At 40.0% G+C, this 19,060-nt stretch overlaps 1 protein-coding gene across 4 annotated transcripts in view; it reads right to left on the reverse strand.

The window, feature by feature from the left end:
• Window positions 1-19,060, reverse strand: part of USP9X (ubiquitin specific peptidase 9 X-linked) — a 222,625-nt gene that overhangs the window by 157,170 nt on the left and 46,395 nt on the right. For all 4 annotated transcript variants that reach the window (XM_034754300.1, XM_034754291.1, XM_034754275.1 and 1 more), the window contains exons 3-8: window positions 18,001-18,146; window positions 17,619-17,698; window positions 12,174-12,286; window positions 11,186-11,404; window positions 526-641; window positions 1-252 (exon numbers count right to left, since the gene is read on the reverse strand). In XM_034754300.1, the coding sequence (XP_034610191.1) occupies window positions 1-252; window positions 526-641; window positions 11,186-11,404; window positions 12,174-12,286; window positions 17,619-17,698; window positions 18,001-18,146 (926 nt within the window). The remainder of the gene's footprint in view (window positions 253-525; window positions 642-11,185; window positions 11,405-12,173; window positions 12,287-17,618; window positions 17,699-18,000; window positions 18,147-19,060) is intronic.

Below are 19,060 nucleotides of genomic sequence, written 5' to 3' on the forward strand. Positions count from 1 at the left end.
CTAAGTATCATTTTTAACCTAAATATTTCTAAGTTTTTTACAGTTTCTTCTTGTCCTGGGACTCTTGAAGCTAAGTTCTTTAGAGATTTGATTATCATTGACAGAGCATCATTTTTGGCTTCATTCTTTGCTTCTTTTTTCAGTTCATCATCAGTTAAGTTTTCTAAAAACTGTGGAACCATTTCTATAATTGGAAGGAAGTATTTCTTCACTGTATGTAGCGTTAGAAACTCATAGCATTGTCCAAATGGTCTAAAAGACAATAAAAAAATCAGATGTAAAGTGAATACTTGTCTACTTTTATTAAGATAGAGTATTTTGTTCAGGAAACATTTTTACAAGTGAACAAAATAATGGAAGGTAATTCAGATTCCGGACATTCAAGTAAACAATACTTGATAGCAGATCATAGTACCCCTTTTCAGAAGAGAAAAAATAAATGGATACTTGAAATCCTTAGCTCAATATTTGCATTTATTTTCAATGAACATATCCCAAAATGACTCTGGTTTCTAAGAAACTTACTTGATGAGAGCTGCAATTATCTGAACATTCAACGCTGAGCCACTCATAAAACGATCATGCAGGATCTGAAACCCATTTAATGTGCCAAACTTGTTGATGAGATCTACTAACCAACCCTGCAACACAATAAATTAGTTACTTTCTCATTTTTAAAAACTGTTACCATTATAAAGTGCCAGAAATACAATATTAGCCATTACAAAATAAACGTCACCTTTGTTTAGAGACTCATTATGCAACAAATATAATCATGTTTTTCTATTTGTAAGGGTAACAAGTTACATATAATCCTACACAATCCAGGACATGCTGTTTCTGGGTTGTTGTGTTTGTTTTTTAAGCAGAAAGATAATTCTGTCTATTCATTAATAAATCAAAGCACAGGTAGTGTACCTATTAATTATTCAAAGAACTTTGTCAAATATAATTTGTTTGTATATACATGTACTCTTCGTAAATTAATAGTAAGCAATGCATTTTTGTTCTAATTTTGGTCAAATTAACTTAGCAGATATTGACTAAAAATTGAAAAAGCAAGATTGTAAGATTCATTAGGTGAAATCTGCCCCACTTAAAAAAAAACCTCCCACTGACTTCAATATGGCAAGAATTTTGCTATTACTTATTTCCATGAGTGAGACTATTTGCACTAGGAAGCCCCAGAAGGATAATCAATTAATCGTTTGATAATAAATGTCCAAAAATTGTAATATATGATAACATACATTCCCAATATTATTTAATACTTGGACATGTACATGGATAAAATCACTTTTCCCCAACATCTATTCCTACCCAATCTATTTTTTACCTTGTTGGTATAAGGTACCATTGAAACAGTATAAAATACATTTTCTCTTATTGTGCACTGCAAATCAAAACTGCCTCTTTTCCACATGAAAGCCCATTTTCTTCCAGGGTCATTTGCCTACCAAACCTTTTTTCCCCTCATCAGATCATATGAAAGTTCAAATGTATCATATTCCAAGTCTTTTTCTGATCATCTTGTGTGATCACCAAAAACTGACAAATGGGGGTGAGGGTAGGCGCGCAGAGGAATGTTTGTTTCCTGTTCATCCTGAAGCCATTGGTTCTATTCAAATTAGCTTCCTATATAATAAACATGTCTCTCTGAGAATATGAGAAACCTTATGCTTAACTTGGAAGTTACTGGAAGAGCAGATCAATTAAAGTTTGTTTTGATTTCTAAAAATGATAAACTAGGCAAAATGTTCATTAGACCATGGTTATTTTCCCTGGCCAAGAATTTGCACAGTTCTCCCAGCATTTCAAATCATTTTTAGTTTGATGAAGTAACAGTTTGATATTTAAATCATACAGATGTTCTATGTTGAAATTGAATTCCCAGATACCTTATACAATGTGTTGTTCATTTACACCCAATACTTCTCTGAGGGAATGAGTTCTTTGAATCTGGCAAATATACAGCTAGCAGCATAGTTTAAGCCAGACACTTTTCCAAAAGATGAATTTCTTATAATGTTAAGCAAGTGTTTGGTTTAATTAAAAATAATATTGTCCCATGCGCTACTTTGTGGCATCTTCCAGTTTTACTCCTGTAACAAATCAGTTATCCACTGTCTTCTGTGCAAAATGCTCCATGACCAGTGCAAAAAGTAAAAGATGCCGCAGACACTCCTGTTGAGTTCCCCTATATAAACTATCAGAGAAAATTTAACGCTATTAATTCCCATAGTTGCTTTTAGCATGGAAATAAGACCAGTAATCCACTTAAGGAAACAAGGGCCAATGGGTAACAAATTTTTAAATAAAATATTCCACTCCATCCTATCAAACACCTTCTGAGTCAAGTGATCAAATAAAATTATCGTTTTAAGATCTGGCACAATGAATGATTTATAGATTCAGTAGATTCCAAGGCAAGAAGAGGCCCTTGTGATCATCTAGTCTGACCTCAAGTATTGTATGAGCATTATCTAACACTTGCCTACCCTTAATAAATCCAGTTTGATCCAGACGTATGTAAACTAACAGTTTGGATAGGAAACATGGAGCTAGTATTTTTGTTAAGATTTTTATATCATGATTTGATAACTACATGTGGTACAATCTTTTCCAACCTTAGAAAGAACCCACAACGGTGGTGTCCTTTATAGATGGAGGGCTCATATACACAGTGCAGCAATGCACACTATGGGGTGAGAATTCTAAAGTGCACAAAGGCAAGCACTAACTGGCCTATATAGTCCGTGCACACCAGCAAGGACTGCACAGACCAGTTAGTATGCAACATGGTGTGTTTTAGAAATCACATGCCCACAACACGCACTGTGGCACCATGTAGATAAGCCCTAAGAAGATCTTTCCCTAACAAAACAGTATTAAACATATCCCTTGAAGGACCTCCTAACACTTCCTCGTATACCTTGTAAAATTAAGATGGATAGCCATAAAACCATGAAGTTTACCACTTTTCTTGCTGGCTATTGCCTCTATGACCACCTCCTATATAATTTCTACATCCAGAGTTTGCTTATGAATCTCATGGATCTGTGGCAAACCTGCTACTTACATATATTTTCAAATAACTTCAGACAGTGGAGTGTCTGAAGTATAGGGGTTATTCTACTAAGCATCAAAAGCTGTACATATTTCATTAAGAGTAACTAGCTGTTGCTGATCATTTTTAAATGGCGGGGGGAAAGCCTCCAGGTTTCTAATCCTCAGGTTTTCCAGCCAACAACTTATCACATGTATTTCCTTTTTCATTTCATTTCTGCTTTGTATACTTGAGGGCTTTTTCAGGGATGTCTATGGTCATGATATTCAGTTTTCCCCTAACAGCTAATTGTTTACGATTTTAAGCCTATATGAATGTGCTATTTCCATCTCATGTTCCATTTTTCAGTTTTTTGTTTTTATTAAAAGAGATTCTGCTTATCAACCGACCCTAAACGTTGCTTTACCTGCCTCCCATAGAAGCTCCTTCTCGAAACTGGTTTTTTTCACACATTTAAAAGTACAACTCCTTACTTAACGTTGTAGTTATGATCTTGAAAAATGCGACTAAGCAAAACGATGTTAAGTGAATCCAATTTCCCCACAAGAATTAATGTAAATGGGGGGGGGGATTAGGCTCCAGGGACATCTTTATTTTTACATACATACATAGACAGATAGATATCTCACACACACTCAGTATAAGTTTTAAACAAATAATTTAATATTGGTACACAGCGATGATGATTGTGAAACTTGATTGAGATGGTGAAGTCAGAGGACGGGATATTTCCCAGGGAATACCTTACTGCTAAATAATGAACTGGCAATTGGCTGAGCCCTCAAGGGTTAACCCATTGTTAATGTAGCTTCACACACTACAAGACAGCACGAATGGAGGGAGGGGAGACTGTATGGCAGACAGAGAGACACACACCATGAGAGAGAGAGAGAGAGAGAGAGATGTGCATTACCCCTTTAAGTACGCTGACCCCACACTAAGTACACTGCCTTTTTAAGTAGATGAGGAAGTTGAGACAGCAGCTGCTGCCTCTGTCCTGAGCCCTGTCATGTCCAACCCCTGCTCTATGGAGATGGGGTAAGCAGGGTGCAGGAGCAGGGGAGAGGGGGACACCCTGACATTAGCCCCCTTCTTCCCCCTCTTCTCCTCACACCCCCCCCCCCCCACTGCAGAGCAATCAGGAGGCTCTGGGGAGCAGTTCCAAGGCAGAGGGTAGCATATGGCACTGGGGACAGGGACAGCTGAACTGCCCGGCAATTGATAGCCTGCTGGGCAGCCGCTGCACAGGGATCTTAGGGGAACGGGGAGCTGATGGGGGCTGCTGGTCCACCCTGGTTCCAAGCCCCCACCAGCTAGCTTCAACGGGCTGCTCTCCAATAACAGTAACAGTGGGGGATAGGGGGGAAGCATGGGGAAATAGGTTTTACTTTTTGTAATGACCCATCCACTCCCAGTCTTTATTCAAGCCTAATTTAATGGTGTCCAGTTTGCAAATTAATTCCAATTCTGCAGTTTCTCGTTGGAGTCTGTTTTTGAAGTTTTTTAATTGGGAGTACTGTGACTTTGAGGTCTGTAATCGAGTGACCAGGGAGGTTGAAGTGTTCTCTAACTGGTTTTTGAATGTTATAATCCTTGACATCTGATTTGTGTCCATTTATTCTTCTGCGTAGAGACTGTCCGGTTTGGCCAATGTACATGGCAGAGGAGCATTGCTGGCACATGATGGCATATATCATATTGCTAGATGTGCAGGTGAATGAGCCTCTGATAGTGTGGCTGATGTGATTAGGTGCTATGATGGTGTCCCCTGAATAGATATGTGGGCAGAGTTGGCAACGGGGTTTGTTGCAAGGACAGGTTCCTGGGTTAGTGTTTTTGTTGTGTGGTTGCTGGGAGTGGATGGGTCATTACACAAAGAAAACCTATTTCCCCACACTAATTTTTTCCCCCACTGTTACGCACACATTCTTGTCAACTGTTGGAAATGGGTCATCCGGATTATCACTACAAAAGTTTTTTTTCCCCTCCTGCTGATAATAGCCCACCTTAACTGATTACTCTCGTTATAGTGTGTATGGTAACACCCATAGTTTCATGGTGGGTGGGTGGGTGTCTTCCTACTGTATTTTCCACTGCATGCATCTGATGAAGTGGGTTTTCGCCTACGAAAACTTATGCTCAAATAAATTTGTTAGTCTCTAAGGTGCCACAAGGACTCCTTGTTCTTTTGGCTGATACAGACTAACACAGCTACCACTCTGAAACCTATCATGTATGGTGTTACTAGTAACAAAAGGTAAGGAAAAATGAAGCTTATACACCTGCAACCAGAATTCTTTGAGATGCTTCTCCACATTCATGGGATGTGCCAACCGTGTAGCTTGGACCAGTGGAAACTTCTATTAGCAGTGCTCTTTGGAACACACTTGTACCTCCCAATGTTCAGAAGAAGCAGCCATAAAAGGGGCAGGCTAACTACCCCAGTTCCTTCCAGTGCCTCCTCAGATCCAAAGTTGTAATTGGGACTCTGAGAAAGAGGGGAAGGTAAGTGAGGAGTGTGAATGGGCAGAGGCTCATCTCAAAGAACAATAGTTATAGATTAGTAACCTTCACTTCTCTGAATGGCCTCTGCACATTCCCAACTCTTGGGAGTTAGACAGACAGTACGTTGATTGATGGAATGAGGAGGCCTAGTTAAATAAAAATCGTAATACTGATTTACCAAATTGTGCATCTGAAACAGATGCCAAATCAAAGGAATAATGTTTTGTGAAAGTATGACTCCAGATCTACAGATTTCTAATATGGGAATATGTCTAAGGCAGGCCCTGGAGAAGGCCTTTGCTCTAGTTGAGTGCTCTCTCAGCCCTTCTGGAAAACGAAAACAGTGCATTTATAACATTCTTCAATATAGAGTCTAACCTACTTAGAAAGGCATTAGGATGTGATTGCTTTTATTCTCTCCCCATAAGAGAGAAATAGTCCAGGTGATTTCCTTTGATCTATTAAATGGAAGGCTAATAATGTTATCTTAGCATCTAAGGTAAGGACTTCACTTCCCCGGAGTTAGACCTAAGGAAAAACACTGGCAAGTTAATGAGCAGACAATGTGGCCTATTGGCTAAAGCACTGAACTAGGACTCTTGGGACCAGGATTCTAGCCCCCGCTCTGCCACTGGCCTTTTTGCCTCAGTTTCCCCATCTGTAAAATACACAGATCTACAGATGAAAAGTGCTATGTAAGCGAGAAGTATTTTTTATTTAGGGACTGGTTGAAATGAAATTGTTACTACAGTAGGGACAAATTTTGGATGTGGATGAAGAACCACTTTATCTTTGTGAAAGGCTGTAAAAAAATGGAGGGAAGTTGTGAAAGTTCACTCTTACCGGATATGATAGGTACACTAAAAGCGGTCTTAACTGAATAATGAAACAAGGAACATTCTCTCATGGCCTCAGAGGGGGTTTTATGAGCTGAATAAGTACTAAATTGAGGTCTCATGTAGGTGGAGGTTCTCTAAACTTCATTAACCCAAGAAACTTTACTGTAGCATAGGTGAATACAGTCTTTTGCCTGATGGAGCAGTGATGAGTCAAGACGGCTGCAAAATGTACTTTTACCAACAACATGAAGAGTCCATTCTATTTTACATACTTATATGGACCCCATTATCATAGTATGTAAGGCCTGGTCTACACTTAAATTTAGGCCAACATAGCTATGGTCCATCAGGAGTCTGAAGAATGCACACCATAGCTATGCCAGCCTAGCCCCCAGTGTAGATGCAAATAGGTCAATAAAAGAATGCTTCCGTCAACCTAACAACTGTCACTCAGGGAGGGGGCATCCTATAACAATAGAAAAACCCCTTCCATCAGTGTAGGCTGCATCTATATTATGGGGTTATAATGACATAATTAAAGTGCAATAGCTATACCAATATAGACACCATAGTGTAGACGCACCCTTACAGTCTCACAATCTTTTACTGTATTCATTCTTACGCCACCACTGTCAGGTGAGGAAGTACTATTATCCACATTTTACAGATCAGTAACAGACAGATTAAATGACCCACCCAAGCTCACACAGAAAGTTTGCAAAAGAGCAGGGAATTGAACCTGTCTCTCTCAGGTCCTAAGCTAATGCCTTAATCAGTGGGCCATCTTTCTTCTTGAGTATCAAAGATTTCAAATCAAATATGTATAAACTGAATACTAACTGAAGCTAGGTTTGTGGTATTCCTGGTTGCCCCCAAAAATAATCTTTTCCACTTGTTATCGTAACAGGTGAGATGACGACTTCCTAAAATTTAACAGGCTCTCGTGTACTTTTACTTAACAGGACAGTTCTAACTCTGTCAAAGTCATATGGGCCCATGCTGTCAAGCAGAGATAGCATGGATCCAGATGACGAATTTGACCTCTCTGCTGAGTCAGTAATTCTGGAATTGCAGGAAGAAACAGTAAATTGTTCTGTGATAGTTGTAGTATATACTCCTGGGGAAATTCTGCGTCACTGCACATGCACAAAATTCATGTCCCCTGAAGATTTCTTTGCTTCTCCGCAGAAAAATTACTTCTGGCAGGGAAGAAAAGGGAAGCTGTAAGAGCAGTCACATGCCCCTCCCTGGCAGCACAGGCACGTTGGTTTGGGTGCCCGGAGCAGCCAGTAGAGATGTAAATCACCACCGGGAAGGGGGTCCATGTGAGAGAGAGAGAGAGAGAGAGACTCTGAGACTGAGACTGTCCCTCTCACTCGCTATTGCAGCACACCCGGCGTGGAGGGGCAGGGCTTCGGGGTGTTTCTGAGGAGGTAGGTGTGGGGCAGGCTCTGTCCTCTCACACAGAGCAGAATGTAGGAGCCTGTCTGCTTAGTGAATTATTTCCACTCTCTTTGTGAATTCCCGCAGAAGTTTAAAACTTTTACACCTATTTTATGACTCCTTTACATTGTCAGAGTGGTATTAAAGACAGTCTGGCTTTATAAATGCTTCTGGTGCTTTAGTGATTAGGACTGGTCTACATTTTTGGACTGAAAAAATTTCCTATCAAAATGTACTCCATGAACTGTTTGCTGCTGACCTTTCTGGAGATGTTAATATAAATTGTGTGTTTGATTCACCTGCCCTCACTTGCCTATATTGTAACACTGAGCATATGACTCCATATATTTGTTGACTAAACTCAAAATAAAGGGTGAAACCTAGCTACATTACTATTAGGCAAGGGGGTTTGCTCTCTACTCCCATTCTCTATCCAGTGTATTGTAGTTTAAATAAATTACTGAAATAATTGAAACCAGAGTGATTATATTGTGTTATTTTGACAAATAAAATGTGCAGAATTTTGCAGAATTTTAAAACATTGTGTGCATCATTTTTAGAATTAGATGAATTTGGAAAAAAGGGATGGGGAGAGAAGAACTACAATGCATTCTCCACTCTAGTTTACAAGAAACGTTTGAGATAGACTGGTTGTCTGCTCTTACTCTGGAGCAAAACCAGATATTGGATATTTGGAGTTGTATTTTGTTGTAAATAAGACTTTCTCTGGATAGCTCCACACAAGGAGATGTTCCTGAGTGACCAACTCATGCTAATTGTGCAAGTCTCTGCTGAGTTGATCTGACAGTATATTGTCCTTGTCTGTAAGGTGGACAGCAATAGGATAAATCTGGTGTATTATGCACCACTCTCAGATAATTTTGGCCTCTTTGCACAGCTAGCTAGAATGTGCTCCCCCTGCTTCTTCATGTGAAATATCACTGTACTACTGTCAGTAACTACTTTAACTATTCTGCGAAGCAGATGAGGGAGAAAAGAGCAACACGTTGGGCTCTGATTTCCTAATTATAACACGTTGATATGGAGCTTTTTCTCCCATAAACTCCAGTGACTGATTCTTAAATTATTTCAATCAGTTCCACACTCCAGACTGAAAGAGTCAGAGGTGGCTATGAAAGACAGAGCTGGGTTGTTGAATTCAACTCCTTTGAGGACATTGTGACATGCAGTCCACCATATAAGGGTTAGGGACACACCCTAGGTAGTGTCAAATTCATAAATATGTTGCCTATATTGGCATATATAGCATCTTGCTAGCCAATGCTGTAGAAGCCTCATCTTTAAATGAGCTTAGGGAGTTACATATGTCACTGAAGTCATAATGCCCATCAAACTAAGGAAGAACACTGTGTGAAATGAGTTTTCCTATAGTACTTCTATTGCTATAAGGATTTTTAAATATCTTTTGTCTGGAAGAAAAACTATTTTTGAGAGTCCATAACAGCCCTAATAAAAACTATAATCTGGATTGGAAGGTGTGTCTTCCACTATCTTGAACCCCAGTGTTTGGAATAGAGTCATGACTGTGTCATATCTTTTGCTAGGTCCTTTTATGAGGATATCCTAATAAGCCAATCATCCGAACAAGTAGAAGTGGATGCCCCTACATCGCAAATGTGCTGCTGCCATTGAAAGGCACTTTGTGACCACGTAGGGTGCAGTAGACATGCCAAACAGAACATCTTTGTATTGGCGATGATGTTTTCCCATAACCAACCATAGGTCGTTTCGATGTGAAGATCTGAGATATGAGAATAGGTACCCTCTAAATCAAGAGGTCCCAAACCAAGCGTGGGTGTTTAAGAAAAGGATGATCAGAGGTAGGATAAGGATGAGGAATTTGAACTTTCTGATGAAAGAGTTAACTTCCAAAGATCTGAAAGGGGTTGGAAGACATCTATAATTCTTTGAGATCAGAAAATACATGAAATAAAATCCCTTCCCATGAAACTCTTTAGGAACTTGCTTTATGGCACCTGACTCTACTAATGAATGAGCTACATGTTAGCAAGTTCTTGTGAGAAAAATCTCTGAAGAGGACTGGTAAAGGAGGTGAGAGTGTGTTGATTTGAATGGGATAACTGTTGGAGAAGATGCCCTCCCTCTGCTGTTCCCCATTCCCCCCTCCCCTGCAGATTCAGCTCACTGCGCCACCGGCACAATGCTCTGGGAAGCAGGGCTGTGAGCTCTTGCCAAGCAGTGCAGCTGCAGAGCCACAGCCTGACCCAGTGCTCTGTGCTGCGCGGTGGCATGGCTGGCTCCAGCTGGGCGACACGGCTGCCTGTCCTGGCGTTCTGGGCAGCGCGTCTGTACCGCCGCCAGCCACCAGTGCTCTGGGCAACGGGGTAAGGGGGCAGGGAGCTGGGGGGTGGGGTGGGGGGGTTAGATAGAGGGCAGGGAAGTTTGGGGTGGTGGTCAGGGGGGCAGGGGTGTGGATGGGGTCGGGGCAGTCAGAGGGTGGAGAATAGGGGGGGTTGAATGGGTGCAGGGGTCCGGGGAGGGGGGCAGTCAGGAAAGAGAGGGGAGATTGGATGGGGTGGTGGGAGGCAGTCAGGGGCAGGGGTTCTGCGGGGCGGTCAGGGGACAGGGGTGTGTGGATGGGGTAGGGGTCCCGGGGGGTGAGAAGCAGGGGGGATTGGATGGGGGCGGGGGCCAGGCCATGCCTGGCTGTTTGGGGAGGCACAGCCTCCCCTAACCAGCCCTCCATACAATTTCGGAAACCCAATGTGGCCCTCAGGCCAAAAAGTTTGCCCACCCCTGGGGTAGAGGCATGAGAGGATTCCAAATGGACACTACTACTAGATGGTGACACTGGTCCAAGCTGCACCATTACCACATCCAAAGAACACGAATGTGTAGACGTCACTCAAAGAATAACTCTGTTTTTGACAATATGATTTTTAACCAGATGATGCATCTTTACAACCATGTTACACCTACAAAATCAAAGTGGTATGAAAAAGGAAATCCAGTCACTCTAGCAATGACTTCTGGCCAACTAAAGCAGTAGAACGGACATTTCAAATACAGTTATGCCAGCACTGATCACTGGTGCGTACATCACCATGGGGACCCTGATTGTGGAGCAAAGATTAAATAAGTGAGGAAGAAGGGAAAAATATTGGAGAAGCTCTTACATTCACAAGACTTAATCAAATATCAAAACAAAAAGCAGAAACTCTTGTGGCTTCTTTCCTCCTAAATGATTTTTCTAACTGGATACAGAGTGATTTTGTTTAATTACCAATATTAATATGGACTTTAGTTTTAAGGTTTTAGGATTTTAGTTGGAAAAAAAATATCAATTTACCTTTGGTGATCGTGGGTCAGGAGGACGGGCGTAAAGTTCATCTTCAGCCAGTTGAACTCCCGCAGGAACTGTTTCAGAGGGACGTGTACCATTGTAGAGATGAAATTTGCAATGAGGATTTAAGGCCATTGCAAGAAGTTCAAGAAGAGGAAACCAATCTTGGGACAGTTTGGCCACACATAGCTCTACTAGACGGTGAGTGTTGTTAATAATACACCTCTATTAAGAAAAAGATATTTAACAGTTTTGGCAGATGACTGAAATGTAACAAATTACAAACTGTATTACTGCATTCATAGAAGCAAAGTTACAAAATTGCTTTCTTTATAAACCTTTGTCCTTTGCTTTCTCAAAAAAAGTCTGAGCTGAAGCTTTCATGCCTATTCTCATAATTGAGGAGGGGGTTAAACAAAAATCTGAGCTAATCTTCTCAGTGTTTGCGTTATCAGTGGTAGGAGAAATACATATTTTTTCTACTTCAATTTTTTTCCAGACTTATTTACTCACCAGTAACTCCACAACCTCAAATTTGGCTAGTCCTTAATGAGAGGAAAATTTTAGTTGTTAATGAGCATGCACAAATCAGCAAAGTTTCTAAAGTGTTTACCAAGACATAGCTCCATGCGCCTGAACTATATAACCAGGAGCCCAACAAGGGGTTGCACTGATAAACACAGGAAGGGGACCTTGATACCCCATCATACCAGGCCCTAAGTTTTATTTCTTTTCAACCCAAACTTCTTCCTAGCTCAAATGTGATCTCCTACTAACCCAATCTCTCTCCCCCTACAGGTCAGACCATGAAGCTGTGAGGAGTGAAGGGAAGGAAGGAGGAAATGTATTTGCCATAAGTCATGGAGTTGTGAAGAACTGGCAGAAGGAAGCTGATTTTCAAAAATTGTTCATGGCTGCAAATAAGCAGATGGCCTCTGCAGTTCCATCACTGTTTAAACTTATTTGCTTTTCATAAAATACAATACAAACTTACATGAATCTCAAACTTCCAGCCGCTCACCGCCTCATCTGTAAGGATTTTTGTGAAAGATATTGTTAGCCCATCTCGAAAAAATCTCTGACATGCTTCACTTTTAACATCAAGGCCTGTTTAAAAGAGAAAAGGGAAAGATCAGTTAATATATTCCATTTTATTGGTTGTCTACAATGCTCACTTAACATTAAAAATAGTCATATTTTGGACTTACACTTTTCACATCCATGGATTTCAAAGTGCTTTACAAAAAATGAAGATTTAAAACATTGAGTAGGGTAGCCATTAGCAAGCTCCTTTTACAGACTGGTAAATAGGCATGGGGGGAAAATGGGTTTGGTGATTTTCCTACTGGATAGTGAATCAGTAGCAGAACTAAAAATGAAATACAGCAGCTCCGACTCCCAGTCCCCTACTCTAACCACTAGACTGCTTTCTCTCTATTTTTAGATCTCAGCTCTTAATATTCGAACAATTTCAATATACACTGAAGAGTTTCTCAGTTGTAGATATTTCCTAATAAAAGGAATATAGCCATGCAAACTAAAAAAGGAACAGCGTTCTAAGGTCAGAAAGTGTCAAAATTCAGTAACTAGACATTAAAATTACCAATTAATTTTCCCTTCTCCCATCAAATTTCACTTAACATTTCAGCTTCAAAGTTTTATTTAAATTACAATGTAAACTTTAATTTGGTGAAACTGATTAATTCCAAAAAATAATTTTTGATAGAACAGCCTTTTAAATAGTAGGTCCTATATTTAAAGTGCTTTAAAAATTGTAAATGTTTTCTGCTCCCTTGAGACTTAAACAGTCTTTTGGGCATGACAAATCAAGAATACAAAACCACACCCCTTCCACTCCTCCTTTTGTTTTGTACACACGTCTTTTGTCTCTTCAGTTTGCTGTTAGTGGTAAAAACCAGCTTGCAGGGTACATAAGCAGGGCCATATTTACAACATAGACACTAAATGCCCATCCCTAGGGCCCCAGCATCCTTGGGTCATGCAACTGTATCAAAACTTTGGATTTCATGGGGGGGGGGGGGGGTTTACGAGTACCTGCCCTCACAGTTACAAAGAAAAATTGTGAAAACATGATCAGAGTGCAACAAATGCAGAGAGAGTACTCAGGTCTGCAGAGAGCCTGAAACAATGGCTCTGAGAGGGGTGGACTTCCCCATACATCTCAAAGGAGTGTTAATTCTAAGACCCACCACTCTGGTAGGTCTCACCAACACTATCCCAGGAGAAGACTGTGTGTGGCAGGGAAAACTAGAGTTGGCCCTGCTCATTCACCCAAATAGATACAAGCACCTGCAGGGGTAAATACTAGCGGTCCCCCTTGCGGCTACTCCTGCCTCTCCAGGGAAGGGGAGGGGAATAGAGGAGAAGCCTAATGCAGTTCCTGCACTGAACTCACTCCAAAGCAGTACCTAAGAGCTATGCTAATGAAGGAGACAAAGTGAAACTGACCATCAACAAAAACAGTGAAATTGGCCATATACAAAATTAAAAAATACTGCACTCTTTCAGTTGTATTAGCTTTCAAGGTTACTTGAAACAGTAGACCCCAAATTTTCACACACAAATGTGATTTTTAAGTTGACATTATCTCTTTAAAGTTCATTTTTCATTTGAAAATAACTCAATTCTGGGGACAGAAAAGAAAATATATTTTCAATATACTGAGTCACACATACATTGAATACAACTGTTTTCAGAAAATGAGTTCAAACAAATTCATTCAGGGAAAGCAATGGCCTGTATTATACAAGAGGTCAGACTAGATGATCACAATGGTCCCTTATGGCTTTATCTACAAATCCATGAAAATAGGAATTATGCAAATATAAATTATTACATTAATAGGCTAGAGGTTGTATCCTGCACTGTAACTGTGCAGGACGTGTTTCATTTTCAGTCCTGGAATCACACTCCTTATGCAATGTAACACGCCCAGCCTCAGAAAACAGTGACCAACCAATCACGGGAACCCAGAAAATAAATAATTCCTGTTCTAGTCAATCTAGATGAATAATGAGCAAGACATGTGGCTTCAAAAGAGTAACAGAGAAGATAAAAGCTTGGGAACAGGAATTTCCCTCCCCCACAATTCAACAGAGATTCAAAGAGCCACCCAGAAAGAGAGCTAAATTCAGGGAGCTGGCAGTAACTCCTAATACCTTCCATTATAAAATATTCTTTAATTCTTGTGATTTTTTGTGAGAAACTAACACCTCCACTGCAGCAGGTCTTTGAAATTCAGCAGAAATAAAGGGTTGAGTTATAAGTTCTTAAAACTTGACATTTCCTTTCCTCTTGCTTGCACCACTCGGGAAAATTTTAGCAACATGAAAAAACAACTGAACACTATAGAGAACCAGGCCCATACTACAAAATCATGAGCTGAAACAGCACATCCCATAATGGGAACACCCGGCAGCTGTCAGACCAACTGTAGCAGGGTTTTGTGGGGGAAGCAGAGCATAAGAGCCAGGCATAATTTTTTTGTTGTAATATAGGCTATATAGCTCAATTAACAACATTTTTTTGGGGGGAGTAGCTGCCACTATTCAAAAATACTGTCCCTAGTTTTAGTTATTTTATAATTATTTAATAATGAGTTGACAGGTACCATTCTTTCAATAGGTTGCTTCTCCAATCTCAGAAAAACCTCAGACAACCACCAGAGTGCCTCTTTAAACTAAGACTATATTGTCCGCCTGAAAAATAGTTTTCTAAAAGATTAAAAATAGAGTAAATAGTGCCATCAGACTGCCAGTACCACAAAGTATTTAAATGGTCCAGTCATCCTCCTCCTATGTTTCCCCCAAATTAGCAGGAGATAATAATACCAATATAACCACCTCATTTTATATAGCACTCTTCGTCAGTAGTTCTCAAAGTCACTTTATAGATAAGGACTCAGATGGAGGGATGAAGTGACTGGCCCATGTTCGCACAACAGGACAGTGGCTGAGTCAGAAATGGAACTCAGGTCTTGAATCTCAGTCCAAAGCTCTATCCACTAGGCCACGCTGTTTCTCAAAAAACATGCAACAAAAATAGTTTTGTGGTATAATAATCTAGTGGGCTTCCAAAACACATTTGGTTCCTCTGCTCTAAAGTTCTGGTGAGCCACAGATCTCAGTGCAAAATTACATCAATGACAATATTAGGATCACAGTTATCTTTCAATTTCAATTCCTTCTTCCAGCCCTCATCCTCTCTGTATCCATTCCAGCAAATATCATTTGGATTTAAAGAATAAATCCACATATGGGTGGTAAGATACCTAAACTCACATAATCTCACTGAAGAAGACATACATTTCCCGCAGTTTAACAGAAAGGTTGCATAATAATAATCATCATTCTTGGAGTATATTGCCCCTGTATTTCCACACTTTCGAAGTTCAGGACCATTTAGCAAAAGAGTGCCCCACTTCAGAACAGGTAAGCACCTCACTCATAAATCTGACTGTTCAGAGTTATAAAAGCCATTCTCCATTACTTCAATGAGTGGGGAAAGATAGGAAGTGTGCACATATACGCAACACACTTAACAGTTCCTGGTAACCTCTCTTTCCACTTGTGGGAAAGTAGCCAGCAGCATAAGCCCCAGGGGTGGAATAACGAGTGGTAACGAAAAGCAACTGTAGAACATATGCCTAAAATTGATATTAGAACTAGATGCTAAATTCAGCAATATGGTGCTTAGAACATATTGTATAAATGGAGCTCCAAACTGCAGCTTTGCAGATCTTCTTCAGAAGGGTAGGGAGGTGTGTGAAAAAGAGTTCCCAAACGGATTGTCAAATTTGTTACCTTGTGGTGGAGTGTGTAGGTATGGTCTGTAGAGCAGCTGAAGAAGCTGTCTGTCTATATTTGTTTATTTGCTACACTACTGATGGTGGTGTGATTTTTTTTAAAGGCAGACATAGCTGCTGCCAGCACCCAAAAACTTCTCAAACTAGAAACTAGAGGATTTCTTCCTACCAGCATGCTGAAGCAGCAGACCCAGAGATGTAGCTAGCTGCATCTGTCAAATTTTTTGAAAGGTAGCATTTGTATTGTCCTTGAACAAACGTGACCTCTTTAGAGATCTTCTATGCTCACTTGAAGATTTCAGCCAGGCACACACGTCTACCAAAAGTCAATGGCAACTGCAGTCCGAGAGAACATATCAACTGCACAATAAGACGCGTGCATCATATCCTACCTTTGCTCTACACTGCAATAAAAGACTCACCACGTGGCCACGGCTGGACCTGGGTCTGCTGATTCAGGCTCCCAGGGGGTCAGGCTGCAGGGTTATAAAACTGTAGTGTAGAAGTTTGGGTTCAGGCTGCAACCCAGGCTCTGAGACCCTGTGAATTGGGAGTGTCTCAGAGCCCATTCTTGAACCCAAACATGTACATTGCAATTTTTTGTTTCGCAACCCAAGCCCAAATCAGTTATCCCAGCTTTGAGACTCTGTGTCAAGGGATTTTTATCGTGGTGTAGACATACTCTAGATATTTTTGGATTAATACAATTTTTCTCCAGCAGGTGCTTCAAAACAGATGACTAACATTCGTACAAAATAATTCCTGCAGGCCAGAACTGCCTGCTGACAACAACCTTTACTCCTTGGCAATTCTAGGAGTAAATATTTATCAATAAGGTCAGTTCCTCCTAGTCCAACTACCCAAGGGTAAAGAACAGGCAATTTTATATTTCAATAAAAATATATTTAAAACAATACTATTCTTCCTCTAAGGCACCTTAATTCACCAACTACTTTCTCTGTGAATTTACAGAGTTCTCATCTATAGGGCCTGGAAAGATTACTTTGAAGAGGCTGGGAGAAGCATGTAAGAGACATTTGTCACTCTGACCTAACACAACATGTTGAACACAAAGAACACAATCTTGAGGGGAACTGTCCTAGACCCAAATAAGTTAGACAAGACAAATAGCATCTAACTATATGATTCTAATTGTTTTGGGTCACAGTTTCTAACTGTTCCAAATCTTATTTTCTAATATTATCTAAAGTGTCTAAATGTAGATTTTGAAGAAATGTTTTAGCAAGGTATTTCTCAAAAATTTTCTGAGGAAAAAAAATTAAACCTCAAAGTTAAAATATAAGAATTTGTCAGGAAAATAGACCTGATCAGGTCTGATATGCAAGTAAAAATACAGAAAACAAGTGGGAAAAGACCAATAATACTTATTTTATAGCTGTGGAGTCAGTGTTCCCCAGTGCTTGTGTCAAGGCAGAAAACTCATAGCTATGCTGTTTTTAAAAGATCTATGCAGCTTTTCATGCTAGTCCAGGTTTTGGGAATCTTGGATTTCAATTTACTAAAGAAATAAAGCTCCAACAGGAATACGGAGGACCTTTAAGGAGCCAGATTTACACATTCCTCTAGCAACCATTCATTGCATTTTCAACTTACCTTTTTTACTAAGATCAATAGCAGCTTCTAGAAGAACTTCTAACTCCCCTTTCGGCAACACAGGAACAACCCATCGAGGTCTGAATTTTTAAAAAAGTACTGCATTTTAATTAGGTTTCTGAAAAGAAATTAAAACATATCTTCCCCTTCATTATGCCCTTAGGTTAGGATAAAAGTGTAAAATCTACTTTTAACCCACTAAAGAGGGCTCAACTTTAGAAAAAAATTGCCAATCCCCATCTCTTTTCTTATTTCCCTCCCATCCGCAAATATGCAATCTAATGCACGAACACAAAGAAAGATCCAGAAATTTTGATGGCAATGTTAAGAGATTTTACCTATAACCCACATGATTAGGAAGAGTGCATCAATCTTAAAGTACCTGTTGATCATGTCATCCAACTTTGCCAGATCTGTGTGTGGAAATGCGGGCTCCTCATCCTCAAGTTGGGGTGGGGCATCCCCTTGACCCTGCTCATCAGGAGGGGTAGCTGGGGAATTCTCATTGGAAGAATCAGGTGAAGAAGTCTGAATTAAAAACATTTCAAGGATTTAAATTAAATATTGTATGCACAATATTCATCCTATTTCTCAGATACTGTAGTAGATGTACATCATTTACTCTTGGCTTCCTTTTTTCCCTTTAAATTTCATTTGAATTTTGAAAGCAAACAGAGAACGTCAATAAAATGTTAAAAAAAAGGACAAAAAAAACACTAAATATGACTATTTAAAGCTTTCAGAATTTCTTAACTAAAATTATTTATTAGTCAAATTAAATATTTTCTTTAATATTCAAGTAGTCTAAAAACAAAGCTAGTTTCCTGGAAGATGGAAAATGGTATCATTTGAAACAAAGTTGGCCCATGATTTTGTTCTTAGTGGACTAGTCAAGAGCCTCCCTGAAGGGGAATGTTGACTTGGCGCATGGCAACTAGATTGTATTGAATCCAGCCAAGATAGCTGGCTTATACTGAAACGAGACTGAATCAGTGATGGTTGGTAAGCACTCCCAATACGAATTCTAAGCTCTGGTTGTATGGATCACAGATAGTTGATAAGGCAAATTACACACGGAGTACACAGGTCTTCCTCTGATCATGAAGAACCACATACTAAAGATTTCTAGTATCAGAGGGGTAGCCGTGTTAGTCTGAATCTGTAAAAAGCAACAGAGGGTCCTGTGGCACCTTTGAGACTAACCGAAGCATTGGGAGCATAAGCTTTCGTGGGTAAGAACCTCACTTCTTGCATCTGAAGAAGTGAGGTTCTTACCCACGAAAGCTTATGCTCCCAATGCTTCGGTTAGTCTCAAAGGTGCCACAGGACCCTCTGTTGCTTTTGAAAGATTCAGACTAACACGGCTACCCCTCTGATATTTAAGAGCAATTAATATTACTTAGCACCTTGCTTCGGCAAAGGGCTTTAAAGACACCTGCAAG

The sequence above is a fragment of the Trachemys scripta genome, chromosome 1 (genome assembly GCF_013100865.1).
Source record: "Trachemys scripta elegans isolate TJP31775 chromosome 1, CAS_Tse_1.0, whole genome shotgun sequence".
Lineage (NCBI taxonomy): Eukaryota > Metazoa > Chordata > Testudines > Emydidae > Trachemys > Trachemys scripta.